The sequence below is a fragment of the Lithobates pipiens genome, unplaced genomic scaffold (assembly GCF_037356315.1).
Source record: "Lithobates pipiens isolate NorthernLeopardFrog02 unplaced genomic scaffold, aLitPip1_a1.2 Scaffold_27, whole genome shotgun sequence".
NCBI classification, from domain to species: Eukaryota; Metazoa; Chordata; class Amphibia; order Anura; family Ranidae; genus Lithobates; species Lithobates pipiens.
In genome coordinates this window covers 46236688-46250691 of record NW_027507788.1, presented here as the reverse complement: position 1 = coordinate 46250691, position 14004 = coordinate 46236688, and the positions used below count along the sequence as shown (strand labels likewise).

The following is a 14004-nucleotide window of genomic DNA, read 5'->3' as shown; positions in this document are numbered from 1 at the left end:
AGCAGCACAAAGGGGATTACAAAAAAACTTTTTTGTTGGTATACATTGGAAGCTGCTGTTAGTGACTGGTGGTTTTAGGCATGTAGGCAGGTAGAGTTTTTTTTGCTGCCCCAGTCAGGGGGGTTAATGTTAACTGTGTTTCCCGATTTTTTTCTTGTTGGGCTTTTTGAGTCTGACCCAGTGGTTCTGTGAATTATAAAAAGGACAGGGGTCTGGACTCAAGCACTTGAGTAATGAGAGCAGTTGCTGCGTCCTGATAGACTGCTGAAATATGCCGAAACTGGATTGCTGGGACCTGTGGTCCACCCTGCAGATGCCAATCCTGGATAACACCATCATGGACTCAACCGGTTATTAACTCTATCCTGTGCAGATACACTGGGGAAGCCACAAGCCTGAATTAAGTATTATTTTAGGGAAAGACTGTTGGCTCTGTTTGACTGTCATGCCATGTTTATTAGGTAAAGCTTTTGAAACTTTGCCTTTGCCTGGTCTGAAGTTACTCAAGGGGTGTAATGCAAGTAACCAGAATGCATAACCCACAGTATGGGTCAGCTAAACACATTGGGGCATGAAGACAGCAGTGTAAGAGTTAATGCAGGGTTGCTACCAAGGGTAACAAAGGTTTCTCCAGCACTCTGTCATTAGTGTGTACATGTGACAGGTGAGATAGCTTCTTGCAGGGGAGTTGTTGTCTGCTCTCTCCTCATGGGCACGTCCATCTCCCACAGCAACAGGAGCAGATCAGCGCAATAGGAGTCCTCAGCTGGTGCACAGGTACAGGAGAGGAAGAGTTAAGTGAGTGCCCGCATGGAGTCAGCACTAGATGCATGACAGGGCTCTATTTTGTTACTGAGAGTGAGGTAGCAGAGACACGCTGGTCAGGTGGAGAGGGCATTGACTCTGCTTATCCCTCCTAAATGCATCAGAGACCATGGTGGTGTATATTACATTGAGAGTGTTTACTAGATTTCAGTTGTCTGTTCAAGTAAAGGTTCCCCATGTGTAAGGCAGTGACCCTAGCGTAGTCCAGAAGAACCCACCCCAGGTCTCTTATGTGAGCCTTACTTGGCTCCCAACGAGGGGGGAGAAAATGTCACTCATCTACCCACCCCCACCCACAGGCATATTAATGTAAATGATGCAAAGGTGGGAAAGGTGCAGAGATGTTCTAGTCCTGGGTTCATTTTTGTATGGTCTCAAACGCAGGTATGCCATCTAGAGTCACCTCTATTACCATTCCTTAATATAAATAAAAGTGTTTATTTAATTATTTTTATTCTGGTTTATTTATTTTCATGAAAGACTGGACTTTTTTTTCAAATATGTGGATTATTGTATCTTTCTTTTTTTCTGCAAATTATATTTTTTATTTAGATCAAGCTTAAAGAAAGAATAGCATTAATGGACGAATCGTGCCAGTCTTTGGAAGAAGATTCTTTGAGAGAAGTCCAGAGAAGAGCATGCTCCAACCTAAACAGTTTAGTTATCAAGATGTGCCAACTGCCAATTGGAGGTAAGTGGGTATCACTTTTTTAGAACTAAGCCTTCTATACATGCGTTCCCCTTATTGTCCCTATGAAGTGTGGGTTGCAAGTTCTTGACTGTTCTGAGGGTGTTTATTTTGTGGATTATAGGTAACTACTAACTACAACTTGGCCTTGGGTGTATATGTGGATCTGTGAATCTAACCATTAGCTATTTATGGATGATAGCCTTGGTTTATAAAGATATTGAGAGGTTTAGTGAAAACAGTTGTTTATGTCAGGTTTGAACACTATTCACCTTCCAAAATTTTACTTTTGGGATCTTGTATGCAAAACTGTCAAAACGTGTCTATTTTCTCTTTTTTGGCAGAAGGCAGCACTGAAGAGAAGGAAAAACAGCAAACATTTTCACAAGTTATTAAGAAAACAACAGAAAAATTAATGGAATTCGCTAAGAAAATTGAGCAGGAGTCTGAGAGACAGGTCAACCAATTGAGGGAGTGGATGAAGAGTAGAGAACCAGCTAGTGAAGCTATAGTTAAAGCAAGGCAAACCACTGTAAGTGATATTAACACAGATACTGATTTTCAGACTACATTTCTGCAGTTTTTTTTTTAGCCACACAGGACCCTCAGCTGTTTAAGAATGTAAAGGATAAGTTTATGATATTCCTGGTGTAACATGTAACATATTACAGATTCAGCAGCCCCTGCACCCCATTCCTGATCTCCTATTTTGACAGTGAGCAGGGGATCTTCTCCCACCTGCTTGCTGTCACAATTTAAGTATCAGCCTGCCCAGCCGCGTCATTCATTTACAGAGTTCTGTGAAAGCGAAAGCTACAAGTACTGACATCCTTTGCGACTGTCGTATTGTAATTTCCAGTGGACTATCAGGACGCTGTTACTGTAAGTGCTCTAGCTAGTTCATTGATTCTTCCTGTCAATGTTTAACTGCCTGCCCATTGGAGGTACAAACAGACAACTTATACAGACTGTCTGCAGAGAACTCTGCATTGCACCCATGATCCACTGATTGTGGGTGCAATGCTTAGCAGGCTCATAGTAAAAAAATAATGCATGCGCATTTTTTTACCTGCAAACAAGATGTGCTTTTATTATATTTTTACAAAGGTGAACTTATCCTTTAATTTGCTGTTCTCTAGCAAAAAAGCTAAAATTCCTTTTTTGCAGCTCGGTATATCAGAAAATGTTTATACGGGGTAAAGGTGTAGCGCTACTCAAAGGGTGGTAATAAACAAAAGTTCATATAACACATAATCAATGATGAAGAAAATTCCAGGTTTTGATTTGATTGAAAGTCTGTCAAAATGGAATATTTGTGATGAGATGAAAGACAGAGAAAGGGACGAGTGACGCATTGGAGGGAACAGAGGATCTTACTGATAGGAAGCGCTGGTCACTTTCCTTTCTGTCTGAATTATACTTACTTCTTGTGAGTTTTTATTTGTGAGCTTTTAAAAGATTAAAGTCACTTTTTCCTGGGTTATCTGCGCAATGAGGTTGTTTTTTTTTTTTCATTCTCCTGCATATGTGATTACTGGGCTATGCCCCTGGAGTTTGCTTCCATGCAAAAGCCATCTTGGGAATAGGCTCATGTACTTCCAGGTCTGTGGACTGAGGACACATTGGACATTTTTGACACATTTTTGGGACCATTGTCATTTATACAGCAATTAGTGCTATTTAAATGCACTGATTCCTGTGTAAATGACACTGGTAGTGAAGGAGTTAACTACTAGGGGGCGGGGAGGGGTTAAGCGTGTGTGTAGTTTTTTTTTTAACTGTAGGGGGCGTGGCTTGGCGTCTGACGTCACTGATTGTCTTTCCCTATAACAGGGAACATTGACGACGATCAGTGACAGGCTCAGTAGGAAGCACGGTCCTTAAGCAGTTAAAGCAATTGCTGTATGACCCATTTGCTGATGGTAAGGGTCAGTTTTTTAGGGTGTTGGTGACGGATCCTCTGCCTTTCATCTCATCACAAATCTTCCATTTTGACAGACTTTCAATCAAATCATAACCTGAAATTTTCTTCATCATTGATTATATGTTTATTACCACCCTTTGACTAGCACTACACCTTTACCCCGTATTTATATTATTGCACCCAACAATATTGTGTCAGCGGCTTTTCTTTAGTATTCGTATATTAGTGCAACACATTTAACCCCTTGATTGCCCCTAGTGTTAACCCCTTTCCTGCCAGTCACATTTACACAGTAATCAGTGCATTTTTATAGCACTGATCACTGTATAAATGTCAATGGTCCCAAAAAAATGTCAAAAGTGTCTGATCTGTCTGCCGCAATGTTGCAGTCTTGCTAAAAGTCACTAATCACCTCCATTACTAGTAAAAAAAAATAATAATAATAAAAATGCCATAAATCCATCCCCTATTTTGTAGACGCTATAACTTTTGCGCAAACCAATCAATATAATTTTTTTTACCAAAAATATGTAGAAGAATATATGTTGGTCTAAACTGATGAAGACATTTTTTATTTTTTGGAGGGGATATTTATTATAGCAAAAATTTTGTATTTTTTTTCAAAATTCTTTGCCTTTTTTTGTTTATAGTGCAAAAAATAAAAAGCGCAAAGGTGATCAAGTACCACCAAAAGAAAGCTCTATTTGTGGGAAAAAGGGACATACATTTTGTTTGTTTACAACGTCGCACGAACATGCTATCGTCAGTTAAAGCGACGCCATGCCGTATCACAAAAAATTACCTAGTCAGGAAGTGGGTAAATTGTTCCGCGGTTGAAGTAGTTAAATGCAATGTCTGCATTCATTTTCTTTTTTAGACTTTTTCTTTATTTTCCTGCCAGTAACACACCTCCTGTCTTATGTTATCTCCACTCTGGATGGAGGAACAATGGAGACACCTTTGGACAGCAGCATTGTCAGTCTGGAGAGAGGGTAGTGTTTGATGCACCAATATATTTAGATGGACTTGACTAGCACATTTCTGAACTCCAGTTAAGACTTTTTTTAGGCAGCTTCAGCAACAGTTTTTTTTTTTTTACTTGTGGGATAAAGGCTTAACACCAGTGAATACAATCTGACAATTGTAAGCACCTCTGTCAGTGTTAAATGATTTGTCTCCACCCTCTACCTGCACATTTGCTTGACAGCTTAGCCTATTAAAAAAGTTGAGAAATACCAAATTAAATCTGGCCATACACTGTCATTGTTAGCCAGTGAGATGAACAGAAAACAATTAGTACAGATTCCTCCATCCACACAAACGAGTTTAACCCGGTATATTGTATTTTGACAGCAGCACCTTAAGCTGTCAAAATACACTAATCAGTGGCTGTACCATATCCCTTCGACTGAATTTGATCAAATGAACGACTTCTGTTGAGCGGGGAATGCCACACACTGATTGAAAACAGATAAAATAACCAGGCTAAAAAAACCTAAGAAAAGAAAATACTTGTAGCCCCAACATTTAAAGTGGAATTGAACTCAAAATTTAAATAAAAAAAGCGTGCAGGTAAAATTTGTATGACACAAGAGATCCTGTTCGTCTCTAATGTCATATGTGCTTCTCACTGATGTTAACTGCCAATGTACACTGAGCGTGAGTTACGTCATCATAGCATGACCATTCAAACAGCTGCACAGACTCAACCCAGAAGGAAGACCAGGAAAAGATGGAAGCACCCATAACCAGCAGGAGCACTAACAGCGGAGGACTGGAGGGCATCGCTTGACAGGTAAGTCTGCCATAGTGTGCTAATATGTGGTGCATATTAGCACATTATGGCTAACCACTCCTGGGGGCTCATTAAATGAAAAAAAGTGGCATTTATTATGATTAAAGGATTAGTAAGCTGCAATATAAGACAGTTTTTTAATAATACATTTTTGTTTTGGGACTTAATACCACTTTAAGTCTCCCATTTCTGGCATAAAATTATTACAATTTTTACTTTACTGTTCTATAATCTTTTCTCTAGAATTTAGTACCCTCAGTACTCTGCCCTTAGTAGACGAGCTATTCTACCTTATTCAGCCCACTGCCCCTTTTAACCCCTTTGCTCCTAAAAGTAAAACAAATCTTAATGCCTAAGCACAATTTTGCAACTTTGACATATGTTAGTAAAACTGTACATATCATCACAACTACTTTGTGCATCCAGGTGGATTATACCACATTTGTTTCAGGACAAATTGGGCTTTCATTTGGTGGTAAATAGTAATGGATATCTCCTGATTTTTTTTTTTATTATCAAAGGAACACTGCCCCAAAATAGTAAAAAAATAAAATATGTATATTTCTTGCTGATACCATAACCTTCCAAAGGACAAAAGAACAATCCAAATAAAAATTCTCCTGCTTCTGACAATTGCAGTTATACCACATATGAGTATGTTATTTGTTGTTTGCACACATAGTACAGACCAAAAACAATAGTACGCATTTTGCTTTTTTTTGGGGGGGGGGGGGGGGTAAAAATTGGTAGGTACATAGATGCCTTAATAAAGTGATAAGAAATGCAAATGTAGCCCTCTTTTGGGAGGGGTTATGAGAAATGTCCCTCCCCAAACATGATAGTGCTCTAAACCTATAGGTAAATGCGTTGTAAGAGAACTAGAATTTTTGTTAAGTGGAGGAGTGGGTTTGATAATAAAGTTGGTTGTGCCTCCACCCAGGACAGAGCCTCTGTGAACAGAGCGGATTCCATTCCTGGGAAATGAATTAGTAATCTAAACAAATTAATTGAGTGCAGATGAACTACTACAACCAGCGTATACCATTAACCATAAGCATATAGATGCACACAAGCATAGAAATATTACAAGCTTTATATAAGAAGAGATTAATAGCAGTACATATATTCAATGTACAAACATGCATTATCAGAAAATGGCCCAATAGGAGGATTGGTGGAATTGTGCATATACAGTATACCCATGTATATGTAGTTATTCATAGAGCTGCATCCTTATGAATGTTGCAACAAAGTCCATTTGCAGAGAACCCTGAGGATGATTCAGCATCTGTTTTTGTGTCGGAGACCTGAAGGCAAAATCAGCAGACACGGAGGTATCCTCCAACTGTAGTCCGATCAGCCTGCAATGGGGCCTCTCACTGCCAGGGACTATGGTGTGGCACTGGAACTCAGAATCAGCTGATTTACTCTGTGCTTTAGTCTCCCCCCCCCCCCTCTCCTAGTCTCTCCTGGTACAGGATTTAGGAGCATGGACTGGACATGTGGCTGAGACTTTCTTTCTCTCTCCACTTCCTCCTTCTGGGGCTTCCAAGCCAACAACCAAGGGCAGGGAGTGCATAAATAATATATTTACTACATAAGTTTTTAGCTTCAATTTTTTTTACTTTGCGTACTTCTAAACCTAAGCATACATTTAGTTTTAATACATATAATGGTTTAATTGTGTTCTTGCAGATCATGATGAAATACATTGATGAGTTTGAAGATCACATCATGAAAACACTGTCAGGAGTAGACTCTGCCTATTGTAGACTGGAATATGTGAGGGAACAGAATAAAATTCAAGGGCTTCTGGCTAAGGTATAGACCATTTACAGAAACTACTAAATATTTTAGTGGTTGGATTATGTAAAAAGTAATTATGTCATGAAGGTAAATTATTATTGGGTTTACTGTTTGGAGCTTTCATTTCATGTATACAACATCACTTATCCAAAGAAAGCAGCTTTGATATGAATGTATGTGCTTTACATTTGATGCAATTGAGACCATTTATTATAGAAGAGTGTATTACCAATGACATTGAAGTTCCACTGAAAATAAATTTCGGACCTATCAAATAGAAGAGAAACTGTTTCAGCTATGTTTAGCCTAGTTAAATGATATACTCAGTGGAGGGTAGACATGTGTAGTTTGTTTCATTCCAAATTGATGTTCGGATGAATTTTTTGTTATTCTGAGATTTGAAAATATCCGAATTACAGAATGAATGAAGTTTACCGAATGCTCCAAATAACGGGACGAAACTTGTCTGAATTTTCTAAATTCAAATTGAAATTTGAATCAAATTGTATATCAAATTCCATTTGCTATATGTATAGTTCAATTTCCAACTGTAAACATATTTCTGAAATCATATTTCTGTGTGGTATTAGAGTACCAATTCAAAATATTGCTGTTTTTGTTAAGCCAAAGGTGATTTAAAGAGTCATTGTAATCATTTGGTGCAGATTTGACTTTTGTTTGTTCACGTATTTGAACAAAAAAATTAATATAACAAATTAGTTTCAACCTGTTTGCAATTTATCGATTTGAACGCTTCGAAACGAAAAGAATCGGTAAATTCAAAGAAAATTCTAAAAAAGACAAAACGAATTCTGAATACGAATTCGGAATACAAATCCTGAATACAAATTGAGTGAATCAACCGCATTTAATGAAACTAAATAAAGAAATGAATGACTCTAAATGAAACAAAACATAACAAATAGTGGAAGGTTATCATTTGCAATAAAGTCATTTTTGTTTTAGTCAAATTTGTTAGGGACATCCCCTCATTATACAAACCCACAAAGATCATACTGGGATGTGAGCAGGAAAGACCACAGACATATTGGACAAATGTTGATTCCTATGTTGAAACACCTAATGGAAGCAATGGAAGGAAGTAAAAAGTCTACATCACTGACAGAGAGACAGCCGCCTGTATCAGGTATGCCAAGTACTTTGATGTTCCCAGATAGTAATCCCACACCAGTTGCTGCAGAAAAGTTGATATGCTTTGACCAAATTTGATGATGCTCTATTATTAAAGTTGTTCCAGGCACCATATTATTGAAAATGCAATTTATTTGAGTTACCGTATGTGTTTAATAAATTCCTTAAATTTATTATTGCATAGAAGCACATAAAAAACATAAATCTGGTTTGAGAGCAAATCTCTTGAACAGAAATATTCAGACTAAGAACATAAGATTCACCTCTCTGAGCCAGTCAGGGCTTTATTTCTGCTTAATGATATCAGTTTAACACTAGGACCATGCTTACACTAGTGTTGCAGTGTGGGCATCCTGGGGGGGGCTGCCCTGATAATCAATCAGCGCAGACCCCCCTTGTCAGAGGAGTAGCCGATTCACTCTCCTCTACTCTCGAGTGAGGAAAAGCCGATCAACAGCTCTTCCTGTTTACACTGCGATCAGCCATCATTGGACACGGCTGATCACATGGTAAAGAGTATCTGTCAGAGACTCTTTACCTAGATTGGTGTTATGGTGTGTCAGACTGACAAACCGGAACAACGATCGCCGCAATGATAACCTGGCGATGTCATATGACGTCCGGTCAGGATATGGAAACCACTTTGCCTCCTCATTTTGCTATATGTCAGGCAGTAAATGGTTAATTATGTAAGAAGAACGTTTGACTACATGTAACCATTTATTAAATGTAGCGCACCCCCTAAGGAGCCGAAAGTACCATATTTTTCGCTCCATAAGAGGCACCTGACCATAAGACGCATCTAGGTTTTAGAGGTTGAAAACAAGAAAAAAAATATTCTGAACCAAATGGTGTACTAAAATATTTTCCAGTGCCCAAGAAATGCAGCGTGACCATTACCATAGAAAATGCAGAGTGACCATTACCATAGAAAATGCAGAGTGACCATTACCATAGAAAGTATTTGCAGGGTATTGGCTGGGTATGGCAGAGTATTGGCTGCGTATGGCAGATTATTGGCAGGGTATTGCAAAGTATTGGCAAGGTATTGCAGAGTATTGGCAAGGTATTGCAGAGTATTGGCAGGGTATGGCAGAGTATTGCAGAGTATTGGCAGGCTATGGAGTGATGGCTGTGACTGCACTTGTCACAGAGCAGCACTGTGGGCACTACAGATGCAGCCCACAGCGCTGCTGCCATCTGATCTCTCCCCTCCACTGTACAGATCTGTACACAGAGGGGAGAGAGGAACCGGTGTCATCATGACGGAGCGATCACATTGCAAACGGCGGGTGCACCAAGATGGCCGCCGCACCGGAGCTAGGCCGAAGCCACAGCCTTTCCTAAGGCCGAGGCCACGGATCGCTCCGGATCGTGGCGGGGGCGGGTTGTCAATCATATATTCGCACCATAAGATGCAGGCACATTTTCCCCCATATTTCTGCGGGGAAAAAAGTGTGTCTTATAGTCTGAAAAATACAGGATCCCCCACCTTACACAGCCAGGCACACCAAACTTGCACAGTCACTCCAGAGTCAGAGAACAGTCTTTGTTTTTGTTTTATTGAGGGTAATAAACTTGGATAGGGATGGGAGTTCATGGGATGTCAACTTGACTTCAAACAAACCTCAAGGAAAACTATTTTATACAGTCTCTATGTACAGCTCCTCTTCTTCCTCCAGCACACTCTTTCTTGCAGAACTCAGCTATGTCACCCTGTTGTGGTTTTGTATTAAAGGCCCATTACAGGCAGGGACTCACAGCCCCTATACTTGGAGAACAGATACGATGACACAGCTCACACTTTCCCAGCACTTTCTCTCTGTGGTAACTGCTCCCAGCACCACCTCTTCAAGCCCTGCCAGCCCTCCTAGCTACAGCAGCTCCTTTCACTAGCCCTCCAAGCTAACATTTCCCACAGTCCTCCAGACTGACAATCTCTCCACAGTCCTCCCAGCCTGATCGCTCACCAGCCCACCCGTCTGACTGCTCAGGAAATTTCATAGACATGCTGACCTGCTGTCCTCTCACTTGCTCCCATGTTTTCAGAAAAGGATTCCTCTTTGTGTTGTAGACAGTCCCTCCAGCACCCGAGCCCAAGGCCCTAAGTCACCCCCCCCCAGACTAGGGGGTGTTCTCAAGGGTCACCGACAGCCTCCTCAGCACTCCAATACCCATTTTAACTTGACTGCCCCTTCTGGCATGACTCATGCTGATTAATAAGGGGAGTTTGCCCCCTGCAAGCCCATTTGGTGTGAATTAGCTGAGCCCCCTCATAAATATGCATGACAGCCCCTCCTAGCTTCCACCCACTGTATCTAAAACATTCTCCAATGTTCCAGAGAACAGGGGGAGGTACCAGAAGAGCTATCGGGGGATAATCATCCAGCCCCCCTGGGTCACTGATCCCTGACCCAGATTCACAACGCAGGTCTGGCTCTCAGCCAAGCCAATTTGCCTACACTAACAACTAACCTATTTACACTTAGCACATTAGCTTGAGGGTGCTACTTAAAGTTACTGGCAGTTTTGTAGTGAGTGGAGTTCTCCTTTAGTACTCTGATGTCGTATGAGCAGCAGTTTATGTGGTGTATTAGCCTGTATTTTCTTAGGATTCTATTGATACAACTTTAACACTGCAAAGGAACTAAAAAAAACTTACATACCATATTATTCCAGGTTATTCATCAAGGAGCACTCTAAAAGCATCAGCTGCCAATTCAGACAAACTTCAGATGTTATCCAGTGCTGCCAAAAAGCCTAAACATACAACAAACATTCCTATGTTTGACAGCACAGAAATTAGTCACAAACATCAAAGCTATTTGTTAAGGTAAGTGAATAATTTGTAAGGAAATTAATATTTTTTTTAAATTTAAATTGCATTGTGCTTCAGTTCCATGCTGTGGTCATTAAGTTATCATACACAGAAAGGTTTCTTCTGGGATTTAAAAAGCTTTGTACAAGTTTAATATTCTGGAGATGATCATACAGTAGTAGCATAACCTTTTTAAACCTCAGCTTTTAACATTCTTTCAACACTACTCATGATTCCTAGAGCTAAGGAAACAGGTCTGGAACTTTATTTGCACTCCCCTTCTCGTCAAACTCCATGGGGGTTATTTACTAAAGGCAAATCCAATTTGCACTAAAAGTGCACTGCAAGTGCAAAGTGCACTTGGAGGTGCCGTCGCTGTAGATCCGAGGGGACATGCAAGGGAAATAAAAAAAAACAGCTTGCACATGATTGGATGATAAAATCAGCAGAGCTTCCCCTCATTTCAGATCGACCCCTCAGATTTACAGCGACTGCACTTCCAAGTGCACCTTCAGTGCAATTTCAAGTGCACTTTGCAGTTGTAGTTTGCACTTGTAGTACAAAGTGGATTTGCCTTTCGTAAATAACCCCCATTGTGTAATACCCTTGTTTTGACGCACTCTATCTTTATTAATATATTTATTTAAATGTGATCTGCAAAAATAGTACTATGGGCCTCAATGCTCAAAGTGTCAGAAGGTAATTGTGCTCTTATTGGCCATAGTATTCAGATTTATCTCTCTCATTCTTTCAGTGCAAGAGTGAAAGGGAGATTATCATGTGCTATGGGAGGCACAGACACTTTATTATGAAGGCATTTGAGAATTAAATCTTAGTATTCTGTTATCTGACAAGAGAATACACTTCTCCTGACAACTGTATTGGAGAATTACACTATATTACCAAAAGTATTGAAACACCTGCCTTTACACGTGCATGACCTTTAATGGTATCCTAGTCGTAGTCCGTAGGGTTCAATATTGAGTTGGTCCACCCTTTGCAGCTATAACAGCTTCAACTCTTCTGGGGAGGCTTTTCACAAGGTGAAATTCTATGGGAATGTTTGGCCATTTTTCCAGAAGAGCATTTGTGAGGTTGTTTTGGATCCAGACAAATGTCTTACCGAGTTATCTGCACCCGGTCTGATTTTCAGATGTAAAACGTGCACGTTTAGAAGCAGTACACTGACACACAATGTTCAGTGAAAAACATCCTTTATTGCTTTTGGACGTATAGCACCCTTTATAGCAGGAATATGCAATTAGCGGACCTCCAGCTGTTGCAAAACTACAAGTCCCATCATGCCTCTGCCTCTGGGTGTCATGCTTGTGGCTGTCAGAGTCTTGCTATGCCTCATGGGAGTTGTAGTGCTACAACAGCTGGAGGTCTGCTAATTGCATATCCCTGCTTTATAGTAAGAATGAGTCATTATTTGCAAAGCAGCATCACAACTGCAATCTGTGCTGTCTTCTGTGGATTAGAGGACCCTTATCTAAGGCTCTCCTGGCCAGTTTTATCCAGGTTTTCTGCTGATGTGAAGGCTTGTGGACTACTGGTCTCACTCGATGGAAGGGGGTCTCTAGTTACCTCACTGAGTAAGAATATTCAGCATGTATATGTACATAATAGAAAATAGTCATTTTATCAAAGCATTAATCAATCCATAACAAGGTCAGGCACTGACCACTGATATATATAGTCAAGGGTTCTTCAAAAAGTTTCCACATTTTTTTAAGTCTATTAAATATAAAAAAGTGCAAAAACTTTTTGAAGACCCTATACATACTATATATATATATATATATATATATATATATATATATATATATATATATATATATATATATTAGTATAGGTGTAGTGTCTAGCTATTGAGAAACACATTATCTGTGCCCAGAATTAGTCTTTAATACAGTATCTTACACCATATACACCATTAATCCCTACACTGGCTCCCAATCCCCCAGCGAATTAAATTCAAAATACTAACCACAACATACAAAGCCATTCACAATTCTGCCCCGAGCTACATCACCAATCTTGTCTCCAAATATCACCCAAATCATCCCCTCCGTTCTTCTCAAGACCTCCTACTCTCAAGCTCTCTCGTCTCCTCCTCCCACACTCGTCTCCAGGATTTCTCCAGAGCCTCTCCCATCCTCTGGAACTCGCTTCCTCCACTGGTCCGGCTATCCCCTACTCTTGCTACCTTCAGGCAATCCCTGAAAACTCATCTATTCAGGGAAGCCTATCACATCTCAAACTAATCTCCTACCACTTCCATCAGCTCATTCACGACAGTTATAACCTTTTGTACCACCTGCCCCACCCTATTAGATTGTAAACTCTTCTGAGCAGGGCCCTCTTAATCCTCTTGTATTTTATTGTATTGTAACTGTATTGTCTCCTTTTTATATTGTAAAGCGCTGCGTAAATTGTTGCCGCTATATAAATCCTGAATAATAATAATCTTCTACTGATGCTTCTAAAGTTATACATGTTGAAGCTCGTTGTTTTATGTGTTTAGGTTTCTTACTGAGAAGCAAGCAAGTGAACTTGTCCATCTGGAGTGCATACTGTTGAGTGAAGAGATGAGCAGAATCTGGAGTTTTTATGAATTTTACAAAGTAAAAACAAACTCTTGGACCTTGGCTCCTCAAGATATAGATAACCAGGTTATCATACAGCAATACATTATGCATTATAATCAAAAAATGTATCTTGAACACCAAAGAGACGATTTACACTGGTATAGAACATCAGATATAGTACACTGTATTTGCCACCTTTAAGCAGACTTTGCAGTAATTTTAAATAACAACAATACTTATACCCAAATCCAAAAATGTAATATATTGCAGCTTACCAATCATTAGATGGTGTGGCTGCATTCATTTTCTATTTTAATTTTTCCCTCTGGTTTCACCTGGTGATCTGGCCAGTAGCACACCTCCTGAATTAGAGTGCCCCTACTCTGGATGAATGAGCACAGGCAC

The 14004-nt window shown here is 39.9% G+C and overlaps 1 protein-coding gene across 1 annotated transcript in view; it reads left to right on the top strand.

Moving 5' to 3' along the window:
• The window catches only part of LOC143932952 (uncharacterized), a 156608-nt gene extending 142808 nt beyond the window's left edge, over positions 1 to 13800 (top strand). Inside the window, exons 23-28 of the mRNA XM_077455884.1 lie at positions 1378 to 1516; positions 1858 to 2045; positions 6928 to 7053; positions 8005 to 8185; positions 10870 to 11023; positions 13536 to 13800. Coding sequence (XP_077312010.1) covers positions 1378 to 1516; positions 1858 to 2045; positions 6928 to 7053; positions 8005 to 8185; positions 10870 to 11023; positions 13536 to 13800 — 1053 coding nt within the window. The remainder of the gene's footprint in view (positions 1 to 1377; positions 1517 to 1857; positions 2046 to 6927; positions 7054 to 8004; positions 8186 to 10869; positions 11024 to 13535) is intronic.
• Positions 13801 to 14004: the final 204 nt, after the last annotated feature.